Source organism: Vulpes vulpes, chromosome 4 (assembly GCF_048418805.1).
Source record: "Vulpes vulpes isolate BD-2025 chromosome 4, VulVul3, whole genome shotgun sequence".
NCBI classification, from domain to species: domain Eukaryota; kingdom Metazoa; phylum Chordata; class Mammalia; order Carnivora; family Canidae; genus Vulpes; species Vulpes vulpes.
In genome coordinates, this window is record NC_132783.1 from 61,782,919 (window position 1) to 61,798,864 (window position 15,946).

Consider the following 15,946-nt stretch of genomic DNA (forward strand, 5'->3'; position numbering starts at 1 on the left):
TTGGTGGTTCTTAAGGAACTCGGGATGACCCCGAGTCAGGGAGACGGCAGGAGTGAGGCAAGGTGATTCAAACTGCTTGCTGACTCCGAGGTTCCATAATCCTAAAAGCAGCAAACTGGAAATCTGCAGGTGTTAAGTCTGTAGGGCAGGATTTGCATTGCCCTAGCACCCCCCTCGCGTTAAAAGCTCAAGGTTTTTTAAAGCCTCTTAACTATAAGTGAAATGGGGAAAGAGGAGAGTGAGAACATTAGTTAAATAGTTTAATCAGAGCAGTTTTACAATTCTAAAATTAACAAGCATACTGGTAATAAAAGAGCTCCAGTGTTTGCAAAATGATCTTGCTTCCATTCTGAGCCTGTCTTTTTATTTGTAAAGATAAGCATTACATTTAAAAGGACTCAAAATGGAGTGATTGATAATTATCATCCGTGTTTTTTGATGCAACTGATGAAATCCCTGAATGGATATTGCTTCAGCTTTGATATTAAAAATGGCCTGACAAGAAGTCCTTAATCAGCAACTGATTGCAGGTGACCAAAAGAAAGAGAAAACCCAAAACTGTCAAGTTCATAATGTATCACATTGTTGGTAGATGACACTGGCTCCAAATATACAATTAAGCCCACGACACTTTATTACTATGAATATAATTATCATGAAAGTTCTCTCACGTTGATCAACTTGCTTCTGGAGGTTTTCTTTGTTCTTTTAAACTTGCATAATAAACATGCAATGAATTATTTCTTTTGAAAGTATATTTTTTGCAGTCTTTTTGTTTTCATACAAAGATTTCATAAAGTTGCAATGTTGCATCAGAGCATTACCAAAATAAGAGCAGGAGCACATGGGGAGGGTAAATGTGAATTTAGTGAATGTCTCTCGTCCTGAGACAGGCCACCTGTCTCTTTTTAAAAAAGGTTTGCACAAACTGCCTTTCTTACCCTCCCCCACCAGAGAAAAGAATAAAGAAAAAGAAACCACAAAATCAACCTAAGAAAAAAAAAGATTGACATAAAATAAAGATGTTTTTTTCATGCACATATCTTCTGCATAGCTCAACCCACATATAGTAAGGCACTATTTCCCTTCGTAACTGGTGTCCACGGCAATCAATTAAATGCTACAATGCTCTGTGACCATTAGAAAGTTCCTTTCAAGATGGTGAAATAAAGGGGCTGGATGAGTGTGGCTGCCACGCTTCTCTGTGACTGTCCCATAGCTCAAGGGGACTTCCAGGAGTCTCACAAGGAAATTGGTCTATTGGTGTTGTGATTGAGAGTGTCCAAAAGAGTGTTCTTTCCAGAGTTCCTATTTTGTGTATGAATTTAGATTATTCTTCAGTCTTTATTCTCAAAGAAAACACACAAGGTGGGGGGAAAAGCACAGTCAGGTCTTCAGAAACAGAGTTCACTACTCCCAGAAAGCATATAATCCTGGCAATTCACAAATTCAGCAGGATGTTTCCAAGGGAGCAGAGAGAGAGAGAGAGAGAGAGAGACTGAGACAGAGTGAATGTGTATGTTTTGGCTTTCAGAGATGATCTGAGTTTAATTTAGCTGGTCCTCATACTGTTTCCGGAAACAGTCTCCTGCTGGGAAGAATTCCCAGCACCTTTCTTGATACATCTTCCAGACATAAGATTCCTGTAAAAGTAAAGGAGATGTATTAACGTCCTGTCTTTCCCCAGAATCTGTGCATTACCACAAAATAGAAGGAGAGAAACACAAATTTGTTGCATGTATATATCAAATATCTAGGTTAACTGTGTAATTACACATAATTTACATGATTGGAAAAGCCCATATTCATTTAGAGAGTTCCTAACCATATCAGACCTCACTTCTGTTAATAATCAATCTTCATCTGGGCCATAATACAATAATGATTAAAAAACCTATTTGCAGTATATGAATTTAAGAGTTCTTTTAAAGATAATACTATTATTACTTGTAGCCTTCAAATTCAAACTATTAACAACTGGAGGCAAATATCTGCAGAAGGAGAACTTCAGATACTTAAAGAGAACCTTTGACATTTCATACACAATTATTTTTAACTGACCCTAATCCTGTGGATTGAAGTTCATGTGGAATCATCTGCTATCTGATTAAGCAGTCAGGGCCATTATACTCATCAAAACCCAAACTCAGCATGTTCAGCTAATAAAATCTTAAATTTTTTATGTGAACTTACAGTTGTACTTTTTCTACAAAGACGATCTTTGCATACTTGTCCAGGATAACAGGAATTTTTTACTAAGATCCAATGACTAATATCTGAAAGTAATTCTAGCTCTTCTTGTTTAATGTACACATATTCTCACAATGTATGGATTCTCTATCACTTCTTTCAGAAGGTGGTATATGATTATTGTTTACCTACCTGTCCTGTGTGCTCTGTTTCATCCTTGTTTATGAGATACATCAGAAAAAACCTACAGATACAGAGAGATTAATCAGAAATGGGTGGAATGGAAATGTGAGCATACAAAGACACTTTGTGATCTGGCTATAGGCTAACTCTTCACACTGTTGGCAGGGCAAAGAAATGGATCAAAACAGCAAGGCAAAAAAAATGCCAATGGGAATCAAAAGCTTAACCTTTTTTAAAAAAATATTCTTTCAAAGGAGCTAAACTGTGTGCACATATCAAGTTATACTTCACCATATTTATTTACTCATGGACTAGGAATCACAGTCCCCACTTGGAAAACCAAGGATTAAGAAGTTTAAATAACTTGCCAAATGCCCCACAGCTATGAATTCCAAAGCCAGCTTTTTTTTCTTTTGCTACTCTGCATCTCTTCTGTTTGATACTAAAATTGGGTTAGAAACTAAGAATTGTATTTTACTGAACTACAGTTTGAGTTAGTCCTAAGGAATAGCCAGATTTTTATGTATTTTAAAAAAATGCAACTTTAACTGTGTTAGAATATAGTGTCTAGAGAGATAATTGTGCCTAAAGAGATCTGTAGGTCATCAGAAAAGAAAAATGGAGATCCTTCTATCTCTAGGAAGCAGCTGGAGTCTTTCCTACTTGAAAGGGAAACATGGCCCAGGCTCTTTTAGAGCCTGATCATGTATTCCACTTATTCTTTTCCACCTTTCCAGTTCATGTTCTAGAAGGTCTCATTCACACAAAGGGCTGCAAGTTCTTTCCTTTGTCAACCTCCTCCTGGGAACAGGAGGACCACTAGCGTGGGTCTTTCTCTCAAAGCCTGAGCACGACGGTATAAAGAAACGGAAGCCACATCTCTCTTCTGTTTCTCAAGCTTGCTTAGAAGGAGGCATTGATGGGCACAGGGTAGTGGGCACCAGAAGAGTCTGAAGAGTCCAAGACTGGTACACTCACAGGTAATTAGCCAAGTTGTGTTCCTGTAAAGTGTGGGTTTCAAAGCCATGTGGCACTGTGTCGAAGTAATCATTGCCTATCCCACAGATGAAGCATTTAGTCTAGAAGACAAAGGGAAATATTAAAATGTCAGATTTCAGAAATCAAAACAAAGGAACACACAACTCACCACTTAGGGGCAGCTTTTTTGTTTACTCAAAATTTGTATAAGGTCATGAGGCGAGGCTGAGCCAAGCACATGAATACTAATATAACTGTTGCCACAACTATATCTTGCTGGAGGCATAAAGACAGGGGTACCAGCAACAAGTACTAGATGTAGAAAGAAGTGTACGGGATAATGATGGCTGGAAAGCACTGTCTTTTCCTAATTTTCTCCAGCCCTAAGTGGGAATGCCCAGACTCAGTGATCACTCTTGTTCATGACGTTGATGGAGATCATGTAGGCGGGATTCAGTGTGTCCTCTACTGAAAACCACAAGCTTGGTACCTACCTGAACAAAGTCTGATGACCAAGGGGAGAAAGGCACAGATTACTCCCACTTGGAGAGGGCCAAATCAAATACCACACTGTGGGGCGTTCAATCCATGACTGGGAGAGGGTCTGCCATGTGCCAGGCACCGTGCTAGATACAGAATTAACCGAGGAACATATACTGAGACAACTTTCTACTCTCAGGATGGGGTGCCTGTGCTTTCTGCTCCTTGCTTGCTCTCACCGTACCTCTGAGAGCAGTACCATCTGCAGGACTAGCACACAAAACCCAAGGAGAAGCAGGCCTTCTGTTTTATTACTAGAGTTTCATATGTATCAACTCAAGTGAATTTAATAATTGTGGCCCTCATGTGGCTCCAGATGCTCATCTTCCTTGCAAATTAGAAACTTTAATACCATCAAAGGCATGTTTACAGTGCCTTAGATTCTAGGACCTAGACTCAAGATGATTAAGATAATTTATTACATTCTCTCTGCCTTATTGATCAACAACTGTGGACAGCAATAGACCACAGTCAGCAATAGGTCTTTATACTTCCCGATGTCTTAACTAAATGGGCTCACACTTAACAGCTCTCCCATGAACCTGCCTCTCCTCTGTGTTACCTCTCTCAGTTACTCCAGGTGTAACTGAGCTACCATCCTTCTGGTAGCCCAACCTGGAAATCCGGGTACCCTCCCTTCTTGCTCCAAACCCTTCATCCTCTGCATCTCTGGCTGTCACCCACTTCTCTCCATGCCAACTCCAAAGGACTGCTTGAATCCCTCTGGTTCCTACATCTTCAGTGGCTTTCTTCAGCAGGAGCCTCATAATCTCCTGCCTAAAAAAGGTTCACAGCCTGCTTCCCTGCCCCTGGTCTTGCCAGTGGCTAATGGACTCCCCATGTTTTAAACCATAGTTATCTTTGTAAAATGGAAACCCCATCACCCTGCTTAACACCTATTTCTGGTTTACAGCCTGTAAGTAAAACTATAAATTTCTCCAATGAATTATTATAAAGGATTCAGTATACTAGTCTGTTTACTTATATACAATTGTCTATTTACTTATTGGTCAGTGAACCCATGATTTTGAATGGGTGGTTCTCCTGCTTCTTGAGGGGTGGACAGTGCCATGTTGGTTTGCATGTACCCAGAGCCTGCCACAGTTCCAAGCCAGCATGCCAGCCAATTGTATGTATTGCCTGGACTAAAAAAAAGCCAGGGCAGCCACACATTGCTTGTGTCCTTTTCCTACTTTCTCCTGCATTCACCATTTTTGGATGAAGACAGGAAAAGAAATGCCCACAACAATGACAAAGCTGGGTCAGACTTGGACAGACTCACCTCCATGTCTTCTTTGACTTGCTCCTGTTGGTCTCTTAGTTCTCCAAAAGCATCAATAATTAAACCTAGTATTCAATAAAAACACACTCTAATCTTTATCAACCAGAGAAGAATTAAATTCATAGCCCCTTGGCGAATCCTCCCAAGGAAAGGGAAAAATGTATAGCCATGCTGGGAAATGCTCAGAAGGTAGTAAAAGCGGTGAGCACACACCCAATTCACCTCCTGGGGTGGCAGCTTTATCTCTTTGGGAGCAGAAGTGGGTTTAAAAATGAAATGACAGCAGGAAAAACCTTTCGCATGTATACCTTGGCATATACAGATGGTATGTTACCTGCTACTTCGTTCAGAGAAAGGATTGTGATTTCTGGTTGGAAAGTGCAGAGAACTCCACTAATGAGATTCTCAAGTACCAATTTGTAAGTCAAACATTGCCATATTAACTGAAGAATCTGCCTTAAATCATTCTTTTCTCAAGTTCCTGACAAAGAAATTTGCCATCATGTTATTAACTATGTCAGCCAGGAACGAACAGCACTGCGCTGTTTTTCCTCCTGTGACTTACTGGCTGCACATCTTCTTCCGAGGGTTTTATGAATTTGCTCTCTTAGAAAACACATCATTGTCACACTCAATAAAGACATAAAGGATGGACTTTAAAACCTTTCAACTTATTCATGTACTTTACTGAGAAAAAAAAAAAAAAAGGACTGTTTTGTGCCTGGAGAACTTAGAAGATGGTATCACGTTTATAGACATTTAATTCAAGCCAGGATAAAAGGTTGAGCAGAAAAAGATAACAAGAATGATTTTTCTGAGGGAGAAAAACACCTAATTCCAAGAGTCCTCGGAGTAAACAGAAGAACTAGTAGGTCAATATGCCACTCAGGTTTTAAATGAAGGGCTCTGGGTCCTGACACCCTGGGTTTGGATTTCAGTACTGATACCTCTTAACCATGCACTTGTGGCCAAGTTACTTAGACGACTTATGGTTCTGTTTCTTCAAATGTAAATAACAGCATCATTTTCACAGGATGCATGAGGGTAAAATGAGTTAATACATGTGCCAGGCACATAGTGTAGATATCCAATGATGAAAACCTTAGGATTATTTAGGAGGCACTGATTGTGCATTAGGTACTGTGTGTGTGTGTGTGCGTGTGTGTGTATTTATATCACTTCTTAAAAAGAAAAAAGTGAAACTTTTCAATAATACTATGGTTTAGATATTTATATAATTTCCATATAGACCCAATGGGCATTAGTTACATGGGTCACCCACCCAATGTTGTAAAGTCAGTAAGTGGTAGGGCAGAAAGTCAAGCTGAGGAAAGTGCTCTTTCCACCGAATTATGGGAAAAGAGTCCAAAGACACCTGTATGTATCTTCCCCTACACCAGGGTCCCATGCTGCTTTGATTTTCCCTCTACAGATTTCAAAGGAAGAAATCCCGAAAGGAAAAGTTCTAGTTGGCTTTTTCACAAAGCATTTGACATTCTTACCCTACCTTCATGTTAGTCTGGACAACCAGGTGGCTCAAATTCTAGATCCCCTTGAACTTCAGTGAGGACAATGCTTACCTTGTATTATAGCCAAGAGGATGACGATCACGAAGAAGAAGAAGGTGATGTCAAAGATGATTCGATAGATCTCATATTCATCGCCTGCTGGGTCTTCAATTTCATCACCAATACCCCCTCCAGCACGTACCCCAACATACATGTGGAACATATAGCACTGGAAGAGAGAGAAATGGTCACTTCTTGGAGGAACATGGCCTGTTTTCACATTCAACAGAACTAAGATTCTCTCTCTAGTTCCTAACCCTCACTCTGGAACTCTTTTTTGTTTCAGTATTTGTGATTGTGACACAAACTCTGGGATCTTCTACTCTGCTGCCTTTTAAGTAAAATTCTACACTGCACACTCTGTCCAGTACCTTCTGTCCCACTTTGCAGAGAGTGAAAAATCCCTCATAAGCATCTGGCATTAGGTGATTCTACTAAGATCACATAAGGTCACATCAAAACACAAAACTATGTTTGATCACCCTGTTCATTTTTTTTCAGTATAACAGACATAGGAAAGAGGAAGTAAAAGATGTGTAGATTAAGCTAGAAAAAAACAGACCCAATAATATTCACCATCCACTCATCTGTCATGTATGGAATATGATGCTGAAATTTTTCTACTTGAACATGTAGAAGAAAGAAGAAAGATAAAAGAGAGAGGCAGGGAGGAAATAACAGCTCATTATTTAAAGTCTGCAGCATTAAAGAACCAATAATAAGTACAGCTCCAAGTGCCTGCAGCAGAAAAGTTTGGGCAGGATCATTTTTTGTGTGAGGTCTATCCTGTGCATCACAGGATAATTTAGAAGGATCCCTGGCCTCTACCTTCTCAATACCGAGAGCACCCCATTCTGTAGATAACCAAAAATATCCACAAACATTGCTGTCCGCTGAGGGGCAAAATCACAACAGCTGAGAGCCAGTGGCTTACAGCGTCAATGGTTTATCTTTATTCAGGATAAGCTCATACTCACCACGTTGGGGCCATGCTAGTGACACTTCAGCCCCTCTCCAGTGATTGGTCACGGCTCTCAAGCAACACCTTCCACTCTATCGACACCCCTCAGATAAACTATTCCTATTCTAGATCTTGGTTTGCATATTCTTTTCATCTTGAAAAATAATTTCCCACCCTTATGCCATTTCTTTTATTCTTTTGACCTTTGATTAATAATCCTTTCTCCATGTGGCCTTCTAGACACTTTCAGACCTTCTGATTTACCCAGCTGATGTCACCCATCAATGCAAAACACATTTACTACCATCTGCCATAATGAAGAGGGGGCAAGACCTGAAACACTGACTTCACTTGGAGAGACACTAAAATCCCCTGGTTTTCTTCTACATTTCTGGCCATTCCTTTTTAGCTGCCTTGGCCACTTCTTACTCATCTCCCTATATTTTCATGACAGGGAGATGCCCCAGCATTGGGTTCTTTGACCTTTCTTCTTTTAGGACACTTGCTAGGGGAATGTTCCCCATTTCATACTTAAGTTCTCATCTCTGTGCTAATTACTCAAAAATATTTGTTTACACCTTGCATCTCTTTCTTGAATTCCAGACCTGTATCTCCAATTTACCTGTTTTTGATACTTTATGATCTCTCTCACTCCACTAGAATTGGCATCATTACAAGAACTACTCTGGTTACTGCTCTATTATCAGAGCCTATACTGCTCTTTTATCAGAGCCTAAAATAATAACCAACACATGATAGGAACTTAGAAATCCCTTGTGGGATGAATGAGGAGTGAAGACACATAACTGATCAGTGTTCTTATGGAGACTTCACTGCCTCAACCCATAAACCTCAAATTCTCAGATCACCTTAAAAAGCACAAAGTGCAGGCATAGGACTGGCAGCAAGGTGATACCCAGATGCTCATAGTTCAACAGCTAATACAGTGATATATGTAGATAAAAAGTTTGCTGGGTCAGATACCTGGAATTTAATGAACAGAATAATAATAAGAAAAAAAAGATTGGATCACTCAGAAAGAAAGTGTCAGTCTGGCACACAGTGAACAAAGAGTATCATAAGGCAGCTCTGCCTTCCACCCCCTACCCCAAGAACTGTTCTGGAGCTCAGGTAAGGGGTTCTCTTACAGAGAGGCCTTGAAAGTCACTCTTTAGAGACAACCCAGTGAGACCAATGGTGCCTAACCTGAACTATGCATCTGGCTCTCCTAGAGGCATAAACACTGGGCATTCTTGGTACTCCCTACTGAAGTAAACTGGAAGTAAAAAATTTTAAGACAGTCACTTCAAAAAATACCCCCTGGGACACTACATTAATTTCCCTGAACTGTGTGTCTAAAACAGTGCTTGAAACTCAGAACAGTAGATCTGTAGGAAATTTTATTTTCACTGTATACTCTTACATATTGTTAGAATTATTTTGACTATAAGCATTTGTTTTTATTAAGAAAAGATTGGGTTGTAGGTTTCTCTCCAGGTATGTCTTCATCTGTGCTTAATCATGGCCACAGGAGATAGATAATTATTGCAGCTGCCTACTCTTTACTTAGTGAACTAACATGGGTCATCCTTTCCTGGCTTCATCGTACTTAGCTTTGTTTGTAATCCCCTCTCTGGGCTGGGGATGCAATTTTGACATTCTGCCTGGCTCGGGTCTGGTACTTCTCCATATCCAGTTCTGGCCCTTTGTCTCCCCACACTCCTACTATACCCATAGTGGGCCAACAGTGTATCACTGCAACTCCCTACCCAGCTTCTAGAATGTCCTAGCTCCCAAAATCCTGCTTGCTTGACATGTAGGGGACTAAGATCATCTAGCTCCTTCCTTTTGCTAAATGCTGCTAACCAAGACGTTGGATTGAGTCTTGGTTGGATTGAGATGTTGGATTGAGTCTTGGAAAAAACATAGAGTTTTCCAAAGGGAAGAGACTGTGTTGACTTGTGGCACAAACTCTTAATGAGTTGGATGTTGGTATTCTGACTCCTACAAACGGACTCTTAGGAGCCTGGTTAATGTGAGTCTGTCCTCAAGAAAATGATACACTTTTACTTTCTAGACATGCACAGCTGAAGATAAGACTATGGAATGAGGCTAAATTACTGAAGTAAATGTCTTCTATTTACTATTCTAAAAGGAGACTTTTCAGATCTGTCAGTCATCTAGCTTCTCCCAGCAATATCCCTGTCTTTATGCTCACCTTCATTCTCTGACAACTCTGATGTTGAAAAAAGGATTCCACCATATTTCAATAATAGACTTATGACCATGCTGAAAAGATAGTACAGATAGTAGTCTTACAGATTTGATTGGTTAGTCAATAAAATACATGGTTCACCGGTTGGATTTTGATACTGATTTTACCAACCTTAACTGTCACTACCTGGTTATCCCCAGAAATAGTAGGTAGGTGGCTGCTGTGGTAGAGTACAAAGCAGTGTGGTAAACACCTGTTAACATGGGGCTGTCAGGCTTTTCATTTTTGGGTTATCATTCTGCTCCTGAAAATGGAAACATCTCTCATTCAGCTTCCTTTTCATAGAATCAGCTCAAACCTGATGGTCAGAGCTAGAGAATGGCAAGAATAATTCCAGATGACACAGATGTACTTTGTTCAGAGAATCTGAATCATGAGGAAGAAAGGTGCCTGGCACTACGAACACTGGAAATAGACAGTTGTTATTTCTCCAGATTTAATATTCTGTGGCTTCTCCCCTAGTCACTCATCTCAGTGGATTCATTCCGGGGTTAATCACTGTTTATGACAGCTTTAGAAAACTGAGGAGGAACAGTTTCTGGTGGATTGGTGTAGGGCTTTATAAGATCTTTATCCTGACCAAAAAAACAAAAACAAAAAAAATGGGAAGGAGAGAAATAGAGACAGAGACAGATTACTTGTTGGGAGAATAGTGTAAAATAAGTGATTCAGAATAGGGGTACCTGGGTGGCTCAGTTGGTTAAGCATCCAACTCTTGGTGTCGTCTCAGGTCATGATCAGGGTCCTGGGATAGAGCCAAGGGTAGGGCTCCACACTCACTGTAGGGTCTGCTTCCATCCCCACCCCTGCTCCCCCAGGTCCTCCCCCTCCATCCTCTCCCCTTCCCCTAACCTGGTGCACTCTGTTGTTTTCTAAAATAAATAAATATTTAAAAGAAAAAAATAAAAGGAACAATCACCTAAGCTAGTTGCTTCCCTAGGAGTGACTTGTTATCTCAACTACTTAGAAAGTTTTTTTTTTTTTTTTCCCCAAAACACATAGGTCTTGACACCTACCCTGCAGTTTCTAATTTGGGATCTGGGGTGGCTTCTGACTTATGGATTCACAAAGAGCTGCCCTGGTGAATCTGAGGTTGAGAACCACACCTCTTGAGATGAATGTTTCAGATATGCCAGCCAAGTCACTTTCCCTGGCTTGTAGCTACAGTCAGCTTTTGCTGGGAACTTAGGGTCATTTTTCACTTTCTTCTACATTCTTAGAGAGGAGGTTAAAATTCTCTCAGGATACTGCTGGCTTAATTAGATTCTCAGGCTCAAAACACCATGATCCTAAATAAATAAATGGAAAAATAAAAAGAAAGAGGAAGGGAGAGAGGGAGAAAGGAAGGGAGGGAAGCACTGAAAAGGAGGAGAGGAAGGGAGGGAGGAAACCAGCCAAGTGTCAATCATCACCGAGTCTGCAAAACTGCAGCTACATCGCCACCTGCTGTTAGGTATGAAACACTGGCAGGTGAACCGTGTCCCGTGAAAACCAAAAACATGCTACATACCCTAGGAAACAACTGGAAGCAGCAAAGGCAGTGGAAGCTCAGCGTGATGCCCAGAAAATAGGGCCTGACTGAAGAAAACCTACCTCAAGCAAACAATACTCTAGACTTCACCCTGTGAAGACTAAATGCTAGAGATGTGAAGGAAGGATTCTCTTTTGAGAACTAAATGAAAGAAATTAAACCTGATCACCTCCTACTCCACCCTTCTTCTGTCTTGCTAGCTGCTTGGTTTTGCTAGCTTTTTTTTTTCCCCCAAGATTCTATTTATTCATGAGAGACAGAGAGAGAAGCAGAGACATAGACAGAGGGAGAAGCAGGCTTTATCTCTGACTCTGTCTCTCTCATGAATAAATAAAATCTTTAAAAAATAAATGAAAATAAAAGCAGTTCCCAGAAGAGGAGATGAAGGATCTTGAAAGTGCCTCCTTACCTGATTGTAAGGTATTGCATGTTAGTGACTCTGGTGGACATTGCTATCAGTGATTAGTCTCTTATTGTGTAAATTAATTCTCTCTCTAATTTCTGGTCCTCTTCATTGTAGGAACCCTTGTTATCAGTTTCCTCTGTATCCTTCCAGAAACACTGTATCCATATTAGAGCATATCTATTATGTTCATTTTAAGTGTGTGTGTGTGTGTACACAATTAGGATCTTATCATAATACTGTTCAAGATCTTGCTTCCCCTCACTTAAATGCAATTTGTATGTCTTTCTATATCAACACCTGCATATTTGTCATATTTTTAAATAGCTACCTACTTTTCCATTGTATGGATTTGCCATAATTGACTTAATCGGGACTCTATTGATAAGTTAGATTATTTCCAATTTGTGATAGCAGCAAGTATCCTTGAACCCACTGGAGCATATTTGTAAATAAATATCTAAATCAATACTAGCAGTGGAACTGACAAGTCAAAGGGTAGGTACAACAAAAAAATGTGACAGACATTGCAAAATTTCTCTAAAATCATTGTGTTAAATTCTCAACAAATATTCATGAAAGTGCCAGTTTTTCCATCAATTTAACAACTGTGGATATTAACAAACTTTAATATTTTATAAACCTGATAGGTAAAAATAATAGTCAATTGTTTTTTTGATTTACATTTCTTTAATTACACTAGAGGGTAAGCATTTTTCCAATTTATAAGCTGATGGAATTTTACCATGAGTTGTCTAGACAGAGTCTGTTCATTTTTCTATTGGCTTATTTCCTAGGGATGTGATGAGGACTTAGTAAATTAAGGACCCTGGCCCTTTGTTGCAGTGTTGAATATATTTTCCTCAGTTTCTCATTTGTCTTTAAGATTTTGCTTACAGTTTTTCCCTTTAAAGTAATTTTTTTTAGGCTTCCATGCATCCTAGGTTTTATATCATACTCAGGAATACCTTTTTTCATTTAAAAATTATTATTATTTCAAAAGTCAAATGTTGTTCTTTTTTTTTTGCATTAAAGTATTTGTTCCATTCAGAATTTATTTCGATTTAAAGAACTAGGATGGAAAACAGGTTTTATCAAAATTTCCTCAAAAGCACATTCATAGTACCAATACTATTTATTGAATTCTTTGCCATTCACAATTTTAAAAGCCACTTTTGTCATATTTTTAATCTCCAAGTGTATTTCTAGACTCTCTATCCTGTCCCTAGATTTATCATTCTCTATTTCAAAGCCTGTCTGAAGTGTTAGTTTTTATAATATTAGTAGTTGTCTCTCACTACTCTTTTGGGATGTTTATTTTTTCTAGAGTAGTTATACTATCATTTTATTAGTTTCTTACTTTCCCCACTAACCTCAATTATGTAGGTATTTCTATTTGGTCCTCACTGAAGAATTCATCTCCTTTCAGCTAGAGGTACATATTTTCAATCTAAGATCTCATGTAGGATAGCTTCTGATTTATCATTTTCAGAGAGGTGGGTTATAGAACAGTGATAGAGCAACCTGAAAGCTTTCTCATCCATTGATTTTAAAACCAAGACTAAAAAGATAATTTAAGCCAGAATACTGAATAAAAAAGCAGAAACTAACGGTTCTATTAAGAGATACATTTTTGGAACTTAGCGATGTTAGTTAATACCATTAACTAGCAAACAGATCACTAAGGCTTCAAAATATTCTCCAAAGAAATAATTTCACCTGCTGTCCTGGAATCTATGAACCAATAAAGTGTTTATGCAGGAAATCTGCTGATTATCAGGTTGGTGCAGCAGATATACAAAAATGGTAGAAATAGCCCTTTATGTTCCATAAAAAATAAAAAGTGTTAATATTTTTTAAAGAGCTACACAGCTTTTTTACTGTATGTTCTTTTCTCTTCCACGTGGTTGAAGAATAAAACTAACAGAAACCACTTGGATTGAAGAAGCAGGGGAATTTTTTCATTCATGTGAGATCGAAGCATATGAACTTACCGTTAGCATATCATCACATTTCATATCTGGTGTATCACCATCTTCACTTTTATTGTAGAATTTTCGGAAAAAATTGAATGCCACAACAGTATATAGGTATACAACAACAGCTAATAAGCCAACGGTTAATACAAGCTGGAAAGCAATGTGACATTGAACACGTATTAGAAATGCAAGACATATATGACTGGCATATTTGACATCAGTGTGGGAGGAGAGCATTCCAACAGCACATAGCTGGATTTATAGACTAGAAAATAGTAGGATTCATACCTCACTCCATACTTTTCTTACCCTCTAGTGGGGAGATTTGTTTTCCTATTCTCTTTATTGTATCAAGTTGTCAGACTATTTCATGCAAAACTTGCCTACTTAATTGGCTAGTAAATGCATACTACAGCTGGAGATGAATAAACTCTGGTTTACTTTCATATCCAAACTGATCATAATATGTATATGTTGGCTTTTACCAAGTTGGTAAAAATATATTTCTGGTTATATCACAGAAAATCTAAACGTGCAAAAGTACATTTTTTTTTTCTGTCTACTTCCTGTGATTACAGTGAATCCCTATGTTCTCGACTGTGGCAGTATACATCAAATCCTTCAGAAATCACTTTATTATTATCTGGAGGAAACATGTTATCTGAATAGAGGGCTAAATTCACGTCTGTAAATTGAGTACACTGCCACTGTAAATTTCTGCATGTTTTACCTGTAAGGACTATTAAGCTCTTCATATTTCTGCAAATGAAAAATTGCTAGCTCAAAAAGAAAAGGAATAATAACAACAAAATTTTAGAAGTTAATTAAAAGTAGAGCCAGACCTTTTGCATGAAAATACACAATAGATTCAGCATCTTCAGTTCTTTAAATACATTAGGAACTCACTACTATGAATGAATTAGCATAGTATACTTTTTTGCTAATGTCATACATTCAAAAATTAAAGTGACATATATAAGAACAATATGTTGAAATTTAGGAAACTAAAGATCATGCTAATATAACTATGAATCACATGAACTTAATGGTGGGCATGGTTCACATTTTCTGCAGGGGCTCAGATTTAAAAATATGATGGATTATAAAATTCTGGGAAAGAAGGACTGTGTTAAGCCAAATAACTGACATACAATGTGTTACCTACCAGTGGACACTTGATAGAGAATGAGTCAATTAATACATGCTACTATAGTAAGTTTATTAATAATGAAAGTTTTCACATTATAATTGAGCTCCATTAAAACATAGATTATCTGAACTAAACCAGTATCTAAGTACTCTAATAGGACCTTGACAAGTGTGAAACATTATTTTTTCTGCTCAACTTAAAAGTGGTGAAAAGAACACATAGATATCCACTTTTGAAATATTACACTAAATTAAGAACATGGCATCTCATGTTCTATTACTATTAAAACTAGTGCATCAGGATGTTACAACACATTTTGGTTCCCTCTAGTATCAAATGGAGCAAATATCATATTAGGAAAAAATTAACGATTTTCTGGGGATGTTTCATATGTGCTGGGGCATGAGCTAACACCTTTATGTCTTTATTTCATTTTCCCCAAAACTCTAAAAGGCAGGTACTTCTATTGTATTCATTTTACAAAAGAAGTAGAGATTTAAAAACATTCACTAAGTTATCCAAGGTCAGTCATACAGTGAATCAGTCAAATCAAGACTTGAAAGTAGGTTTAGGGGACTCTTCAACTAATAATCCTAATGGTTTATAAAAGAAAAAGTGCAGATCCTTCATTCACAGAAATGTTTAAAACTGTGCATTGCCATTGGAGGTTAGGTTTATTTTGGTCAGCATTTTGTTTTGTTTTGTTTTTTGTAGGAGTGAAAAAAAGATTAACCTTTACCTGTTTGCCATTGTGCGTTACCGATGACAAGATGGTTCTTAGTGTTTTGAACCCCATAGCAATGTCAAGGAGATGAGCAGCAAAAAAAAAGTTGTTATAGTGTCCAAGAATGGACATAGTCATATACCAGGCCAGGTAGAGAAAAGACTAAGAAGACAAAACAAGGG

At 38.3% G+C, this 15,946-nt stretch overlaps 1 protein-coding gene across 3 annotated transcripts in view; it reads right to left on the minus strand.

The window, feature by feature from the left end:
• Nucleotides 1-247: 247 nt before the first annotated feature.
• Nucleotides 248-15,946, minus strand: part of RYR2 (ryanodine receptor 2) — a 721,805-nt gene continuing 706,106 nt past the window's right edge. For all 3 annotated transcript variants that reach the window (XM_072755910.1, XM_072755909.1, XM_072755907.1), the window contains 7 exons: nt 15,780-15,926; nt 13,906-14,040; nt 6,754-6,910; nt 5,174-5,238; nt 3,352-3,452; nt 2,383-2,434; nt 248-1,643 (listed from right to left, as the gene is read on the minus strand). In XM_072755910.1, the coding sequence (XP_072612011.1) occupies nt 1,548-1,643; nt 2,383-2,434; nt 3,352-3,452; nt 5,174-5,238; nt 6,754-6,910; nt 13,906-14,040; nt 15,780-15,926 (753 nt within the window). In that variant the 3' untranslated portion in view covers nt 248-1,547. The remainder of the gene's footprint in view (nt 1,644-2,382; nt 2,435-3,351; nt 3,453-5,173; nt 5,239-6,753; nt 6,911-13,905; nt 14,041-15,779; nt 15,927-15,946) is intronic.